Below are 17,346 nucleotides of genomic sequence, written 5' to 3' on the forward strand. Positions count from 1 at the left end.
CTCAGGACAGTATTTGACAGAATTTTTCTGTCATCTGCTATCCTGGGGCTGGTCATGGGCGCCTAGGACAAGGCAAGACAGTCAAGACAGTTGGGGTGGTCTCTTGATTGACATGCAGCTAATTCTTTCCTGGACGTGTACAGAGACTGAAGACAAGCTGTAGTCCACCCTGTGCCCACTTATGGCCTCATGTTCCCGTGTGCACACCAGCAGGGTGTGTGTGGAAGGGAAGGACAGGGAGGACACGGCCATGCTGCTCCAGCTGGATCTGAGAGCCAGAGAGGGGTGAAGGAACCCTGGGGGTGATGAGGGATGTTGTGGGTACTGTCAGGTAACAGCAGAGATTGATGGACACTGAGGGGTGATGGTGGCCTGGCGATGACGTACAGATGACAGAGACTATACCAGAGGGTGAGGATGTGACACTCATTTATTGGGCAACAGGCTGGGGAGAGGCAGAGCGGCCTGAGCTTCCAGTCAGTAGCTACATTGTCAGTTCCTGCAGAAGAAGAGCCAGGTTAAAAGAGGCCTTTTCTGCGGGACCGCCATAGGGGCATCTGGGCTGCGGAAGTGCTCACCATGATGGCATTGACGATGTCGCTGTGGTTGTCCCTCAGTGCCCGCACGGCCTTTGCCCTGGACACATTGGCCTGGGCCATCACCAGCTCGATGTCACGAAGTTCCAGTCCAGCCTCCTCTACCTGGTGGAGGGGATGGGGGGTGGCTTAGCTGCCTGAGGCCCGTGAGCAGGGTGCTGCCCAGGCAGAATCCCATCCTGCCCTTATTCTACCCCCAGTCAAGTGTTGGGAGCCTCTAGGCCTCACCTCCTCATCTTCCTCCTCCTGCTCCTCGCACTCTGGCCTCACCCGGGGTCCAGGTGCCAACTCGGGGACCAGTGCTGAGGACTCTGAGGGCACCTTGAACTTCTCTGCTGCAGCTTTGTGTACTTGCTGGGACAGGTCCTCAATCTGCAGTATAGGACAGCTGTGTGAACAGAGCTCACTGACCCGCTGGCCTTTCCCCAAACCACAGCATGGCTATAGCCTTAGCCTTAACATGACAGCATGACAGACCTTGGCCTCACCAAAGACCACATAGGTGTCAGAGGCGGGGCTCTTGAAGACATCTGGCTTGGCAATGACAAACAAGATGTTCTTGGACTTCTGGATGGTGATCCTGGTGACTCCCTGAATCTGCCGTAAGCCCAGTTTCGACATTGCCTGAGGTGGAGGGCAGGAGACTCAGACCATTTTACCTGTGTCTGGGTGGCTGCCGTTCCCCGTGTCAGGCTGACCTCCCTCTGAAGGGCCTCAGGACATCCCAGTGTTAGGGGTGAGGGTTACTAGATTTAACTCAAAGCCCTTTTCGTAGCTAGGGTTTCACTGGCCACAGGCTATGAGGGGCGTTCGTAAGGGTGCCTCCCTGTATACATGTCCTCTCCCAGGGCGCTCTGGGGGAGCCCTCAGCTGACCTTTCGAGCCTTCTTCTCGCTGCGGCTTTGCTTGGCTTTGGCAATGGTCTCCTCATTGCTGCCTGCTGAGCCCTGTAGGAAGGTGAAGGCTAAGCATCTGCGGGGGCCGGGGCAATGCCCAGACACCCACCCCTTTCTGGGACCAGCACCTGTGCCGGGCACTGCGCTTTTTGAGATGGGAGGTCCTGCTCATCCAGCTCGGCGGACGACTCCCCATGGCTGTCCGAATGCTGGCCAGAGCCTGGGGCCCTCTGTGAGTCTGGGGGAAGGGGGAGGTGAGGTATGAGGGCCTCTTGCTGTTGCAGAGGGTCCTCCAGTCCCATCATCCTCTAGTGTCTCCCTAGAAGAAGTCTAGCTGGCCAGGCCCTGACCCCCACATACCCTTACCTTCCTCTAGGCTGTCTTCATCCTCTTGTTGCTCATGGGCTGGGAACCCTCGAGGGCCAGCTGGGTTCTGGGTCCCAGAGGGAGGAGGCACTTGGCAGGGGCTTGAGATGATGCAAGCCAGGTCTTTGGCATCTGTGGGGTTCACCTTGGGGTTGAGGGTGGAGTGAGGTGAGAGGCTGACACGCTGCCGGGCCCCCAGAGGCTTTGTGGATCCCGAGGCAGTAACAGCAACAGGTCCCTGGGCTTCTGCCCGAGGCATCAGACCACGAGAGGCTGGGGGCTCCTCTTCCACAGAGGCTTTCTGGGGAGTGGGACACAGGCAGGAGGCTGGGGGTGTTTGGGATGCCCTGTCGAGGGCACTGGGAGCAGGAGGGTCAGGGTCCAGGAACCTCTTCTGGGATGCGGTGGGCAGGTCACTAGCGGAATTTGCCAGGGAAGGATTAAGGGCACCTGGGGTCCTCTGAGACCGTTCTCTGCTACCCAGGCCTAGCATGGGCTCCAGCTGCAGGAAGGGTGGCGCAGACCTGGCAGTGTCTTCAGAGTAGATTCTGCTCAGTGTGCATGTGGCCCTTGCTGGGGACCCTGGGCAGGAACCTAGCCTGGCTTGCACGGATAGAGCCGCAGGAAGCCTGGGGCCCAAGGTGTCCTTGCTGCTCAGGGCCCTTCCCTCCACAGCTGAGGTCAGCTGTGTCTGGCTGACCTCAGAGCCCGCAGCAGAATGTGCCTTGGAAGTCTCCCCGATACCTTGGGATGCCGATTTAGACCCATTTCCGTGCCCTGGTGCTTTGTGACCTCTGCCCCGCTTGTTCTTGGCCCCCAGGGCCTCTCTTTGAGGTGAGTGGGTCTTGACCCCATCACGTGTTTCAAGACATGCTCCTTGCTTGAGTGCAGATAGGCTCTCCGCTACTTCCTTTCCCGCACAAGATGCAGGCTCAGAGGTCTTTGTGCTCAAGGTGGGACATGGCTCTTCTGGAGCCCCAGGGTTATCAGCTTTTACAGCTGGCTCTGAGCCATTCTGTTGGGCTGGCTTTGGAGCTGGGAGTGCCGAGCCTAGAGGGGGTTCTGCATCCTGCTCCCTGGGCACTGGCTTTGGTCCTAAGGCCATGCCTGATTCCTGATGGACCTCAGAGGCTGAAGGCTTCGTCTCTGGGGTGTAGCCTGTTTCTCTCTGCAGTGTCTGAACGGTGTCTTGGACTATCAGCTCTAGGTCGGAGGTGTAATCTGTATCTTGGAGGGAAGGAGGTGCCATCTCAGGGGTGTCCTGGGCTGCTGTGGCATTGCCTTCAGCCTGCTGGGACTCCAGTGTGGCTGCAGCCACAGGTTGTAGTTCTGAGGTTGAATCTAAGCTTTGCAGGGGTGAAGATGATACTACTGGGGTAACCTGGGGTATGGTGTCACCCTCCTCAGTCTGCTGTGGTCCCATTGTGGCAGCAAGCACAGGCTCTCGGTCTGAGGTGAGATTTGAGCCTTGCAGGGGTAGACATGCCATTAAAGAGTCCTGGGGTACTGGGGCAATCACTTCATCCTGCTGGGACCCCAGTGTGACCAGAACCTCAGGTTCTGAGCCTTGCAGGGGTAGACATGCCATTAAAGAGTCCTGGGGTACCGGAGCAATCCCTTCATCCTGCTGGGACCCCAGTGTGACCAGAGCCTCAGGCTCTGGTTCTGAGCCTTGCCTGGACAGACATGCTATGGGAGAGTCCTGGGATACTGGGGCAATCCCTTCATCCTGTCGGGACCCCAGTGTGACCAGAGCCTCAGGCTCTGGGTCTGAGGTGGGGTCTGAGCCTTGCAGGGGTAGACATGCTATAGCAGAGTCCTGTGGTACTGGGGCAATCCCTTCATCCTGCTGGGACCCCAATGTGGCCAGAGCCTCAGGTTCTGGATCTAAGCCTTTCAGGGATGGGCATGATGCCACAGGGGAGTCCTGGGGTTCTGTGATGCCTTCCTCAGCCTGCTGGAACCCAAATGTAGTCACATCTGTACTCTGTAGGAGTGGAGACAGTGGTGCCACAAGAGCATCCTGCACTGCTATGACACACCCCTCATCTTGCCGGAGCCTCAGAGTGACTACAGCCACAGACTCTGGGCCTGAGGCGGGATCTGCACATTGCAATAATGGGGCTAAAGTAATAGGGGAGTCCTGGGGCATTGCAGCAGCTCCCTCGGCCTTCTGGGGTCTCACTGAAGCCACAGCCACATACTCCAGTGTGGAGGGAAGGCCCAGGCCTCCTTCCTTCAGGTTATCAGGAAGGATTGGACAGGTGGGGCTTGCTTCTTCCTGCAGATCTAGAATTGGTTGTGCAGGGACAGGCTTAGAGCCTAAAGTTGTGCTCAGCCCCTGCTGGCAGGGCTGGGGCAGTGTGCTGGGTGCTTGCTGAGCAACCGCATCAACTTCTTCGTTCCCTCCCCTGGGGGTGACTGTGGTAGCTTCCTCCTGAGGGTCTGGAGCTGCTCGCAGATCAGGGAGGGGCACGGTAGCTTCAGACTCTCTGCCTAAAACTGGAGCCTCTTCTGCTAGTTCTGCAATCGATTCCTGGCTATTGGTGAGACGGGCTTCGTGCTCTGTCCCCTGAAATGTGACCTCGCTTCTGTGCTCCTGCTCTGTACTCTCGGCACTGGGCTGGGCATGGGGCTCCCCACTGTACAGCCTGTCGTCATCTGCCCCGGCATAGGAAGCGGAGTCCGAGTCCGAGGAGGGGGCTGAGGTATCATCCCGGAAGGCGAAGGCCTCGTCCATGCCCTCGATGATGGACAGATCGGACAGTGACTGCAGGAAGGAACCAGATGTGCTGTCATCCTCGCCCTCTCCGGCCAGGTCTCCATCCGGGGTGGCAGCACCAGCAGCCACCTCCTCTTCCTCCTCCTCCTCCTCTTGGGACAGGGGTGTCACTTCCACGGCTTCCACCTGGAAGATGAGGCTACCCCGGAAGGGTAGTAGGGCGGCAGGGATCATCGGGTCGTTGGCTAAGAAGGTCGGGTCAAAGAAATGGCCCTCTTGGCTCCAGGAAGAGCTGCTGTCGGCTGAGAGGCTAGACTCCGAGGATGGGGGCTCTGGAGGGTCTGTGGGGTGTGGCTCTAGTTCATCCGCCGCAGACCCTGACCGGGAGAGGCCCCAGTCGGAGGGAAAGTCCAGCCCTTCAGCTGGGGCCAGCAGGCTGAGGGAACAGGAAGGCGATGAGGCCCAGCTGTCCCCATCTGCTGTAATATAGGAGCCTGAGGGTGAAGCTGGCGTTGAGTCCAGTAACTCATCCAGCAGCTCGGCCTCCAGGTCCCAGGCATCGCTGTGGGGCCCATGGTCAGGGAGCAGGCCATAGATGGTCTTGGTGGGAGTGGAGGGGGGTGTGAAGTAGGACTCAAGGTCGGGGGGAGGGGAAGGCACAGGAGGATCACCCTGAGAACACAGCTCCGGAGGTGGATGCAGGGCCATGTGCCCACCCTCCCGGTCCCTGAGCACTGGCCAGGCTGCCCTGGGTGAAGGGATGACCTGGCATGTCTCCTCACCCATCACGATGCGGGGCTCCAGGGTGGTGGGGAGAGGGACCTCAGCAGACAAAGGCTGGAGAGGTAGGCCCTCGGGGAGGACCCCTGGACTTGGACCGCCCTCTGCTGGGTCCACCCAGGTTGAGGCAGCCCCACTGGGCCCTGCATCCCAGCTGGCTCCCTCAGGCTGGGGCCGGGCACCTGGTTTGCTGGACAGGAATGTGAGAGCCAGAAGGCTGGGCCCTGGGGTCAGGGCATGGGGCTCTCGTTGGTCCCCTTTCAGGATGGTGGCATTGGCTGCATCACGTGAGAGATCTGTGGAGACAGGAAAGGACACGAGATGCCTACTGGACACATCTCAGGCCACGCCAGGTGAAGAGCTGAAACATGGGACAGCAGGTTTCCATGGCTAAAATTGCAGAGGAGGGCTGGCCAGGGATGGTAGCAGAGATGAGGGTGGCATGGAGGCTAAGTGGACTTGAGGAAGACTTTCCAGGGATGTCAGCAGAGCAGGCAGCTACTGACAGGCTTTATAGGAAGGGGAGCCATGAGGAATGTGTACTAGAAAGAAACCCAGGCTTTTCTTGGGACACTTCTACAAAGGTACAATCAGCCATTGTCTCTCTGAGTCCGGTTTGCTATTTCAGCTTGATTCACCTGGGCTTGGCAGGAACAGGGCTATGAGAATCCACGGGACAATGCCAGCTCCTCCCTGTGGCAAGGGCTACACTACACTACAGCTCTGGAACATTCCAGCTCTGCTGAAAAGCAGGAGGTTTGCCTCTAGCCCATCTCTCCCCTACCCTTGCCTATACTCGAGGCCAACCTCAGGTTTCCCAGAGCTCCCCACAAAGCCCTGTATGCAGCTAAGTTTCTGGAGAACAGAGACAGACATGTACCAGCATCTGAGTGGTAGCATCTGCTCCAAAGGGCAGTGGTGGGAAATGATGGTGATCAGGTGCTCATTGGGAACAGGACAGCTGAGAGAAGGTTGGCCTCTTCCTCTCCATGGTGGCAGCCACTCATGGTAACAGATTCCCCTGCCATTCTGGGAGCTCCTGGCCTGCCTTGGGTCCTTCTCATGGGCTGGCATGCCCTCAGCTGACATGCCACATTGCAAACATGCCCATGCCATGATGCCCCGTGAATCTGAAAGTACTTAGGAAGGTAGCAGACAAACCTCTCCAGATGGCAGCACCCATACCACCTCCTAACTTTCTGGCTGCTGCTGTCTTACTGGCCTGTATATCACCACTGAGATCACAGCATAGTCACTGAGTCCCGTGGCTTTTAGCTCAGCCCCGCCAGTGTACTCCGGGTGCTGAAAGCATCATTTTGTAAGCCCCCCCTTTTTTTGTGACCTCTGTAACAGCTCCCAGCTCCTCTCTCACCTGGACCATGGCCAAACACACATCGCTTTGAAGTATCCACTTAAAGCCTTCCTACTGTCCCCAGAGTCCTGCATGAGCGGGGGAGGGGCAGTGCCTAGGGGCCTGCCGCTCTGGCAGGCACACAGCCAATGCTGCTGGCTCCACCATGCTCACTGGTGACAGGGCAACATGGCCTGCACCGTGGCTTTGTCTTTCTCAGCTGCTGGGTAGATCTCACTCAGGACGAGAGGGAGGCTGAAGAGGGGACAGCCACTTCCCCCATATCTGCTCTCAGCGGTGTCAGGGCACTGGGCTCTTCGACACTGGCTGGGCTCATTGGCCTGCAGCTGGGCTACCAGGGCAACCAGGGGTCCTGACAGAAAGGGAAGGGGATCCTTCGGGTCCCTTGAGGGACACCTGGCACTGGAAGTGGGTGTGGTTAGTAGCCATCACTGGGTGTCCTGAAGTCAGGTTCTTGCCATCTCTACTTCTTAGTGTGGCCTCAGGGCAGAAGAAGGGCAGAATTGGGCCAAGGTTAAAATGGAAATAAAAGGCCAAAGTCGTGGGGGATTTTTGTTGTTGTTGTCTGTTTCATGACTCATCCAAAGTCACCAAGCAAGCCAGAAAGGAACCAGCCTGCCACTGGGTCTGGGGAGTCCCCCGCCTGACTTGTCAGTCCCCCAAGAAGAGTAGGGTGGTATCTGTGTTAGCTCTCAGTCAGGCCTCTGGCCCAGCACTGGTGCCATCCCTATTCCTGCCCATTCTGTCCCCAGATGACTTCTTGCACACAGCAAGGTGCCCTTGGCTTTGCCCAAGCCCCACACAGTTCATCTCCAGCAGGGACCATTCAAGCTTAAGAGTACCCTCAGGCCTGCAAGTGGACTGGCTCCCACCAACATAATGCCCCTGCTTCTCCAGCGTCTACATATTAAGACCACTGCCGGCCACGTCACCTCCCCAAGGCCTCACCTTCCAGACTCAGCTCTGCTAGTGTCCTCTGGCTGGACTCCCATCAGCCCTACACCTCCTTTCTTAGTCTGCCCTGGACACCAAAGGTACTTCAAAGGACCCTCTGGTGGTCACCGGGTAAGCCTGTAGTACCCTCTGGGACTCCTGCTTCCAAACCGGCCACCCACCGTGGGTCCTGTGGCCCCATAGCTCTCTGTGGACAAAGAAACGCGATGTGGCGCACAAGCTCAAGCAAATGGGACTTGGTCCAAAGAGCACCCCCCTCGCGCCAGCCCAGAGTGAAAGACACTGCCCTTCATGGCTTCAGGTTTGGAGGATGATCCCTGCGGCCTCCAGGCTTTCATGAAATCCTGGGGGTGGGGGTGGGGGAAGGATGCAATGTAGAGGGAAGAACAGGTCTGGAAAGATAGAGGAGGGGACTGTTAGGAGGCTGAGGGATGGAGAGAGAGAAAGCCAGAGAAAGGTATTTGGCCAGAACGGGGAGCCGCTGCGGTCTCACCTGTGCGGGATCCTGGCTCTCCTGCCTCAGGCAGCGGCAGTTCAGCACGCGCAGCCTCCCCGGGCATGGCCTGGACGTGTGCCTGCCGGTCCCCCTTCTCTCTGTCCCTCTGTCCGTCAATGTGCTCGGAGTAGCCAGCTCGGCCACCGCCCCTCTGCTGGGGGGGGGGCGTGGATGACGTCAGCGTTGCCCCGCCCGCCTCTCAAGCCGAGTGAGCGTGCGCCACCGCGCCAGGCACTGCGGAGTGCCAGAGGGAGGGCGCTCATTCCCCACGTTCATCCCATCACTTCTCTCACACTGCTGAGTCTAGGGCCAGAAGGCTGCGCCCTGCCCCGCCTTTCCAGCAGCATCCAGCATCCATTTGGAGTCCGGGCTCCTCCCAAGGTGACATCGTCTCTTAGTTGGAATAGGCAAAAGGTGCTGCCAGAACCAGGGGTGCGGGTTAATCTGGGGAGATAGATATGTATTTTGCAGAGTGGGCAGGGCTACTTTAATGAGTGATGGCCCAACCCATCTCTCAATGACTGGGCAGAGGACGCCGGGAGTCCAAGGAAGGAGTTATTACCTCCAGGCGCCAGGATGAGCTGAAACAGCAGCTCGGGATTGGCTGGTCGTGGCAGTCAGTCTCCATAGCAACCACCTCCTGTCTCTGTGGCAACGGGAGATGGAGCTGGGTGCGCCAGGGAAAGCGGCGCCAGAGGAGCTCCTGGGCTGATCTTTGAGCTCTAGCTCTGAGATCGGCTTTCTTTCCTTCACCCCTCGGATCTCTAGGCCAGAAGAGAAATGCACCGCACTCTATTCCCGGCAGGGCCTGTGCCCACCTCCAGAGACGATGCTCACCATTTCCCTTCCTGAAATATGCTATTGCTTCCACACCGGCTGTTGCACTGCCCAGTTTATCCCTCCACCCCTCCCAGTGCCAGGCACCAGGAGATGAATGAATGACACATTGTGGTCTTTGAGCTGGAGTTGGGGAAATGAGCAGTTGTGGAGGCAAAAAGGGAGGGAGCGCCCGTGCACAGGATCTTCTGGGTATACAGTCAGCCTAGGAAGCTGGCCAGGTGCTGTTCCCCACTCCCTTGCACCTGACTCAAGGTGCATCCCTGTGCACGAATGTACCTCTGCTGCCCTTACCCACCGTGTCGGAACAGCTCAGCATCTCCTGCAGAACTGCCCCAACCCTCTCTGTTGCTGACAACTCACCCATCTTTCCACCCGATACTGATATTCCTACCTTGCCTTTATACGCTCCACTTAAAGACCCTTACCTCATCTCCCAAGTTGTTTCCTCCTGTGGACTTAAAAACACAAACAAAAGACAGTTGTATGCCAACCGCCATCGTGCTGACTGCTCCTTACCATGTTGTCAACATCACAGAATTTCCAGAAACCAGTCTTTTTTTGTGAGGCCTGATACCTGCAGCCCAGAAAAGATGGTATGGTCTTGTCTCTGTGTCCCCGCCCCCCAAGGTCAATCGTAAAGTGAAGAAAACTAAAATAGAACTCTCAAAGATGAGAAAACAGCCTCGACATAGGGGGGAACCAGGTGAATGTCAACAGGAAGGTACCCTGCAGCGCCTCATCCGTGGGTGGAGGCCAGGCCTGGTGTTTCTTTACCCCAGTCTGCCTGCGGGAAGACCATGACACCTTCTCCATTCCATATGGAATCAAGGCCCAGCCACACCAGCAGAGGCTGGTAGGACAAGGGAACCTTCTGGGCACCATATTCGTTCCCTTGCCAGCCCTATGGATGCCCTGATGGGACACTGGCAAAAGAAAATGCCACTCAGGAAAGTCAGACAGACGCTCAGGAAATGGTGGATGAAGGATCGGAGTTCAAGGTTATCCTTAGCTACATAGTGAATTTGAGGCCAGCGTGGACCTCATGTCTCATTCTGCCCCCTCTGAAACAAAAACCAAAACCAAGAAAGCGGAAAAGCCAGGCATGCATAGTGGCCGGGCTGGTTAGTTGTGGGTTTTTGTTTTGTTCTGTTTTGTTTTTGTCAACTTGACCTAAGCTTGCCATCTGGAAGGAGGGAACCTTGAAAGACTGCCTCTATCAGATTTCCTTTGTTGGTGACTGATGTGGGAGGGCAAGCTCACTGTGGGCAGTATCACCCTTGGCAGCTGGTCCTGGGTTCCTGGGTGGTGTAAGAAAGCAAGCCAGTGCATAGCTTTGCTCCACCATTTCTGTCTCTGCTCATCCTTGGCCTGGCTTTTCTCAGTGGTCAGCTGTGATCAGGACATGTAAGCTAAACAAGTCTGTTCCTCCCCAAGTTGCTTTTCTTTTTTTCTTTTTTTTTTTCTTTTTGAGACAGGGTTTCTCTGTATAGCTCTGTCCTGGAACTTGCTCTGTAGACCAGACTGGCCTCAGACTCAGAGATCTACCTGCTTCCCGAGTGCCCCGCCCAGTTGCTTTTGGTTATGGTGTTTATCACAGCAACAGGAAGCAAGCTCATCCAACAGCTGGTACCAGAAAATGGGTCTGTTGCTGTGATGGACGGAGCACGCTGTTTTGTGGGAGGATTGTGGAGGTATCTGGAGCTTTGGGTTAAAAAGGGTCATTGGGGGGCTGGAGAGATGGCTCAGTGGTTAAGAGAATTGCCTGCTCTTCCAAAGGTCCTGAGTTCAATTCCCAGCAACCACATGGTGGCTCACAACCATCTGTAATGGGGTCTGGCGCCCTCTTCTGGCCTGCAGGCATACACACAGATAGAATATTGTATATATATATATAAAGGGTCATTGGATGCCCGGAGTTTAATGACCTGTCCCGGAAGTTTGGGAGACAGGAATGTCGAGGGAGATACTGACGATGGAGGCCTGGCTTGTGAGGTTCCAAAGACTCTCCTGGGGCCATCTGTGTGATGTTTTGAATTAAGAATCTGTGGTTTCTGGTCAGCTGGGACTGAAGAATCAGCCATACTTTTAACAAGAGATCAGCACCACTGAAGTGAAACTTTTGCTTTACTGGGACAATTGACAATGGTTAACTGGGGCTGGGGGTGGAGGGGGAAAGGCGTGGTTAAGAGACCAGTCTCACTGAGTCAAATCTCCCAAGAAGTATTTTCTCAGGGTCAGCACACAGGAGCCATGGTCCAGTAGGTCAAGGCTTAATTTCAGGCTGGCAGTTGACTTAGTAATATGTAAGAGTATCCCACATAGCTCTGAAAGTTTTCTACTGGTGCTGAAGACACGAAGGGTTTATGGAGAGCAGCTGAGAACCCACTGTATGGAGACACACCAGGTCTGTGGGAACACGAAGAACCGCAGTGGGGCTGGATGTGGTGGTGGCACATGCCTTTAATCCCGGTACTTGGGAAGCAGAGGTAAGCAGATCTTTGTTTTGTAAGTTCGAGGCACCCTGGTCTATGCTTGGCTCTAGGAGAGCCAAGGCTGTTTCATAGAGAAACCCTGTCTTGAAAAACCAAAAACCAACCAACCAACCAACCAACCAACAAATAAACCAAATCACATAAAAACCCAGCAGTGGGTGGAGTGGCCTGAGTCTATGAGACAAACTGTTAAGTATTGCAGAGCTCACGATGTAAGACTCCTCAGGCCTGTTAAAGCCCAGATCACAGGCAGTCTAGACGTTAGCCACTGAACTACTTACACTGCTGGAGTTTGGTTATCTCATTGTAACCGTGCCCTGGTTCTTCCCTCTTGGAAGAGGAAGTACTCTATTTTGGATTTTTACAGGAGCGCAAAGTTAAGAGACTGGACTTTAGGGGGGTTTTGTTTTTATTTTTTTTTGAGACAGGTTTAACCACCCCGGCTGTCCGGGAACTCACTGTGTAAACCAGGCTGGCCTCGAACTCACAGAGATCTGCCTCCCAAGTGCTGGGTTTAAAGGCGTGTATTACCACTGCCCAGCTGAGAGTGCACTTTTAAAAGACTGAAGTTTTCAAGTGTTTGGATTTTTTTCAAAATTTTATTTTATTTTTTTAAATATTTATTTATTTATTATGTATACAATATTCTGTGTGTATGCCTGAAGGCCAGAAGAGGGCACCGGACCTCATTACAGATGGTTGTGAGCCACCATGAGGTTGCTGGGAATTGAACTCAGGACCTTTGGAAGAGCAGGCAATGCTCTTAACCTCTGAGCTATCTCTCCAGCCCCATTTTATTTATTTTTTGAGACAAGGTTTCTCTGTAGCTTTGGAGCCTGCCCTGGAACTCACTTTTTTTTTTTAAAGATTTATTTATTATGTATACAACATTCTGCCTCCATGTATGCCCGCACGCCAGAAGAGGGAGCCAAATTTCATTACAGATGGTTGTGAGCCACCATATGGTTGCTGGGAATTGAACTCAGGACCTTTGGAAGAGCAGCCAGTGCTCTTAACCGCTGAGCCATCTCTCCAGCCCCGAAATCACTCTTGTAGACCAGGCTGGACTCGAACTCACAGAGATCCGATCTGTCTCCCTAGTGCTGGGATTAAAGGAGTGTACCACCATGCCAGGCCCAAATGTGTGTACGTGCACATTACTGAATATGTGGAGGTTAGAGAACAGCTCACATGAGTTGGCTGTCTCTTGCCACTGTGCTGGTCCCAGGGATTGAATTGAGGTTGTCAGGCTTGGCAGAAAATGCCTTTACCAGCTGAGCCATCTTGGTAGTTCCAGAAAATATGTATTTTAAAAATGCCCTTAGATCATTCCTCAAAAGAGACCACTTTTCTAGTCCATAAAACAGTACCAACATATTTAACAGCAGGGCTTGGTAGTACATTCCAGGACAGCCAGGGCTAACCAGTGAGACCCTGGCTAACAAACCCAAAAGGAACTAGGTAGTGGTGATGCATACCTCTAATCCTAGCACTTGGGAGAGAGGCAGGTGAGTTCTAGACCAGTCTGGTCTACAGAGTTCGTTCCAGAACAGCCAAGGCTACAAAGAGAAACCCAGTCTCAAAACACACAAATAAAAAAAAATCCAAAACGAACATCATCAACAACAAAATACCCATACCGTCATGAATGCAAAACAGAAATAAAAAGAAAATAGGAAAAGAAAACTTCATGCACAAAGCAGGGTCTGAGGGTCCATAATTGCAGTTTTTGGGAGGCAGAAGCAGAATGACACTAAGTTCAATATAGTGAGTGCCAGGCCAGCCAGGACTACCTAGTGACACCCCGTCTCCAAACAACAAAACCTGCAAAAAACTAGATTGGAAATTTCTACCAAAATTTTAAAGTGAAATTAACATAACTTTGAAATTTTTCTCTCAGAAAAAAAAAGGTTATTTCATAATATGTTTTATAAATCAGGTAATTTGGCACCAAACCCAACAAAAACACCAAACATAAATCTTTGGGGAAAAATAAGTAAAACCCTTGCCTTGTTCAATGGAACAATGTGGCGGGGCCTGATCTTCAGACGCCTACTGTGTACTGAAGGATGGCTCCATTCAACACCTTTCCCTTGAACCGCTTCCTCCCTCAACTCCAGGAGAGCAGTGTCTAGAACAGTTCCCGTGCCAGGACGTGTCTGCGGGAGTTTCAGATATAATCAGAGACTTACAGCCTGTTGTGAAGCAATGTGGTTTGAGTGAAAACGGCCCCACCGGCAGTGGGTGGGACTGTTAAGAAAGGATTAGGAAGTGTGTCACTGGAGCAGGCTTTGAGACTACAAAAGCCTTCAGCCATCCCCAGCGTGTTCTGACCCCGGCTTGATGTGAGCTCTTAGCTGTTTTTGGTCCATTACATCAACGACACCACACTGATTAGACCAAGCGAGCTGAAAGTAGCGGCCACTCTTGTTGGTAAAGCTTATGTGCACCAGGGAGTAAACTCAATCAAAATTCAAGGCCTCAGACAGGATCTTCCAGAAGCTTGTATATGCCTTGAATCATTACCCAATATACAATCCTATATATGTATGAAATATGGGCCTATGGAATACAGGAGATCCTTCCTTTTAGGGGCACTGGTGTTGCCGTGTCCTGTAATTAAGTCCAATGAGAGGTTCCAATCCAATCCAAGTAGGATGAAAAGGGCCCAGAGCATTCAGGGGTGAAAGGAAAGAACCAAGACCCGCTGAAGTGCTTGCAGAGGATGAATACAGAATGGGGAGTAGAGGGCGGTGATTATGGACACCAGCTAAGGCCACATGCTAAGTCACGGGAACAAGGACTCGGAGTGACATGTTTGTCTAGTTTGTGCACAGACACATAGAAAGACATTTGTGTTTACATTTGATGGTTAATCCTGGTTTTCAACTTGATCGAACATGGGACCAACTAAGAGACACTAGACAAGCTGTGAACATTTCTGGCCTGTCCAGATGTATAGATAATACATAACAGCCCCATTCACGAAGACCCGTGCTGTGCATGGTGGCTCACTAGACAGACACCAGAGGCCAAAGACCAAGCAGCAGCCACAGAAGGAGCAGATGTACCCACACTAGCCAGAGGGAAAGCTGATGTGGGATTCCCCTCTGTATGCTGTGAATGTTTTATTTACATTGGTTAATAAAGAAGCTGCTTTGGCCCTATACAGTAGGGCAAAATACAGCAAGGCTGGAAGAGAGTAGGCAAAGTCAGAGAGATACCACACAGCTGCCAGAGGATGTGGGAACCTTACCAGTAGACCTCATAGTGACATAGAGAAGAATAGAAATGGGTTAATTTAAGATGTAAAAGCTAACTAGGACTACACCTAAGGTATTAGCCAAACAGTGTTATAATATAGTTTCTGTGTGATTATTTGGGTCTGGGCAGCCAGGAAAGGACCAGCAGTCTGTCCACATCTGTACCTTGCTGTTGCTGCTGCAGCCGCCTGTCACTAACACTGGAACTCAGCATCTTCAGCCTTCCAAACTGGACTGAAGACAAGTGGCTCTTCAGGAATTCTCTAGATCTTGAGCGCCAGATTGAGACAATTCTAAACCAGCCTGTGTGCTAAGCAGCTCCCACTGACTACCTAACCTGTGAGTCAATCTAATCCATCCGCTGTTGACTCCTTAGACTGTAAGTCGATCTAACAAACCCATTGATAGGAGCTGTTGGCAGGAGGTAGCAGGAAGGTCAGGAGCAGAAATTCAAGGTCAGCTTCCAAAGGTGGGAGACTAAGAGAACACAGAAGTGACAAGTCTGGGTTTCTATAATAACAGACAAGAACAACCAACACAGGGCTGCTCTCTCAGAGGCCCCCCTTGGTTCCCAGAATCAGGCAGGCAGCTCATTCCTGCCTCTAACTCCAGCTCTAAATCAGGACCCTGCACATGCTCTTGTATAAGTAAAATACGCCTGGTGTAGCAGCACACACCTTTAATCCCAGCACTAAGGATACAGGTGGATCTCTGTGAGTTCCAGGCCAGCCTGGCTTACACAGCAAGTTCCAGGGCTGACCCTGTCTCAATTCCTCTCCCCAACACCTCCTGCCCCAAACTGAACAAACAGCACAGTGCCACGGGAACCAGTCATTCTAAGCCATACACTGAGCCATCTTAAATAGGAGTCATTAAGTAATTTGTTATCAAGACAAGAGTTTGACTATATAGTTCTGGCTGTCCCCTGGAACTCACTCTGTAAACTAGGCTAGCCTTGAACTCACAGATCCACCTGCGAATAAAGTTCCGAGTCACTATTCTTGGCTACTTAAGGCAAAGCAATAGCTCAGGTTAGCACAAATTGCAATCCTCCTGATCAGCCCAGCCCCTGTAAGTGTTGGGTATGGCGCATCATGCCTGGGCTACAGCTATTTTACAGCCGTGGTAATTCTGAGTATGTAACACTGTCACACGGACAGAAAGTTTATCAATAGCAGAACTCGGAAACATGCGAACTTCTCGCAGAAGTACAAATATAAAAATCAACAGGGGAAGAGGGCTTCTCAACAGAGGGTTTTCCTGGTCACGAGGCCATGCGTCCAAACACAAGGGCAAAGACTGGGGAGATAGCAGATTGCTGATGTACTTGAGGACCCAAGTCTGATGCCTGCATGCATGCTTGCGTTCCAGCTACAGCAAGGAAGAGACAGAAGGACCCCAGGGCTTCCTGGCTAGCAAGCCAGGCCTACCTGGCAAGATCCAGGCCAGAGAGAAAACTTAAAAAACAAAACCAAAGCTGGGGCGGTGGGTGGCACACAACTTTAATCCTAGCACTTGACACTTGGAAAGCAGAGGCAGGTGGATCTCTGAATTTGATACCAGCCTGGTCTAGAGTAAGTTCCAGGACATCCAGGGCTACATAAGAAAACTGTCTCAAAATAACAAAACCCCCAAACAAACATACCACAGTGGACAGTGCCTAAGGACCACCTCCTAGGCTTGTCTGTGGCCCGCATACTCAAGTACATATGAACACAGGTGCACAAAGCTAGGTAAAGATGATCCTTAAATTTAACACTTTTAGGAAGAATTTCAGGGCTCTTGGGGCTAAGCACAATTTTTTAAAAAATGTATATTTTTTATGTACACTGGTGTTTTGCTTGCATGCATGTCTGTATAAGGGTGCCAGATCCCGTGGAACTGGAGTTACAGAAAGTTGTGAATTGCCATGCGGGTGTTGGGAATTGAACCTGGGTCCTTTGGAAGAGTGACCAGAGCTCTTAACCACTGAGCCAACTCTCCAGCCCCCTAGGCACCAACCTAGCACACATAGATGCTGGGTCTAATCCCCAGCACTGCAGATAGACCACCTCAACCCAAGAACTGGGACCCTGTGAACGCAGCGTAAGCCCTCTCACAAGAGACACGCAGGAACTACAATTCTCAAGACTTGACACTGAGGTACAACCTATAAAAGTAAGTCTAATGAGTAACTGAATCTAATGGAAATTTTATACTCCATAAAGATCCCAGTTAAAAGGACTAAAGAAACCACAATATGCATTAGGAGAAAATATTTGCAAATTGCAGTCAAGAAAGGACTAAGAAGCCCGGCAGTGGTGGCGCACGCCTTTAATCCCAGCACTCGGGAGGCGGAGGCAGGCGGATCTCTGTGAGTTCAAAGCCAGCCTGGTTTACAAGAGCTAGTTCCAGGACAGGAACCAAAAAGCTACGGAGAAACCCTGTCTCAAAAAATCCAAAAAAAAAAAAAAAAAAAAAAAAAAACAGGAATAAGATCTAGAATCCATAAAACAAACCGAGGTTGGAAGTGTAGCTCTGCAGAGCACCAACCTAGCACACATAGATGCTGGGTCTGATCCCCAGCGCT

General features: G+C 52.7%; 1 protein-coding gene across 1 annotated transcript; it reads right to left on the reverse strand.

Annotated features, from left to right (window-relative positions):
* Positions 1 to 404: 404 nt before the first annotated feature.
* On the reverse strand, positions 405 to 8,445 carry Nacad (NAC alpha domain containing). Its single transcript, XM_075944295.1, is given in 10 exon segments — positions 405 to 499; positions 579 to 701; positions 825 to 968; positions 1,074 to 1,220; positions 1,472 to 1,543; positions 1,621 to 1,730; positions 1,859 to 5,656; positions 8,180 to 8,269; positions 8,272 to 8,349; positions 8,352 to 8,445. Coding segments are annotated over 10 exon segments (4,671 nt in total). The 3' UTR covers positions 405 to 484.
* Positions 8,446 to 17,346: the final 8,901 nt, after the last annotated feature.

Source organism: Microtus pennsylvanicus, chromosome 12, assembly GCF_037038515.1.
Source record: "Microtus pennsylvanicus isolate mMicPen1 chromosome 12, mMicPen1.hap1, whole genome shotgun sequence".
NCBI lineage: Eukaryota > Metazoa > Chordata > Mammalia > Rodentia > Cricetidae > Microtus > Microtus pennsylvanicus.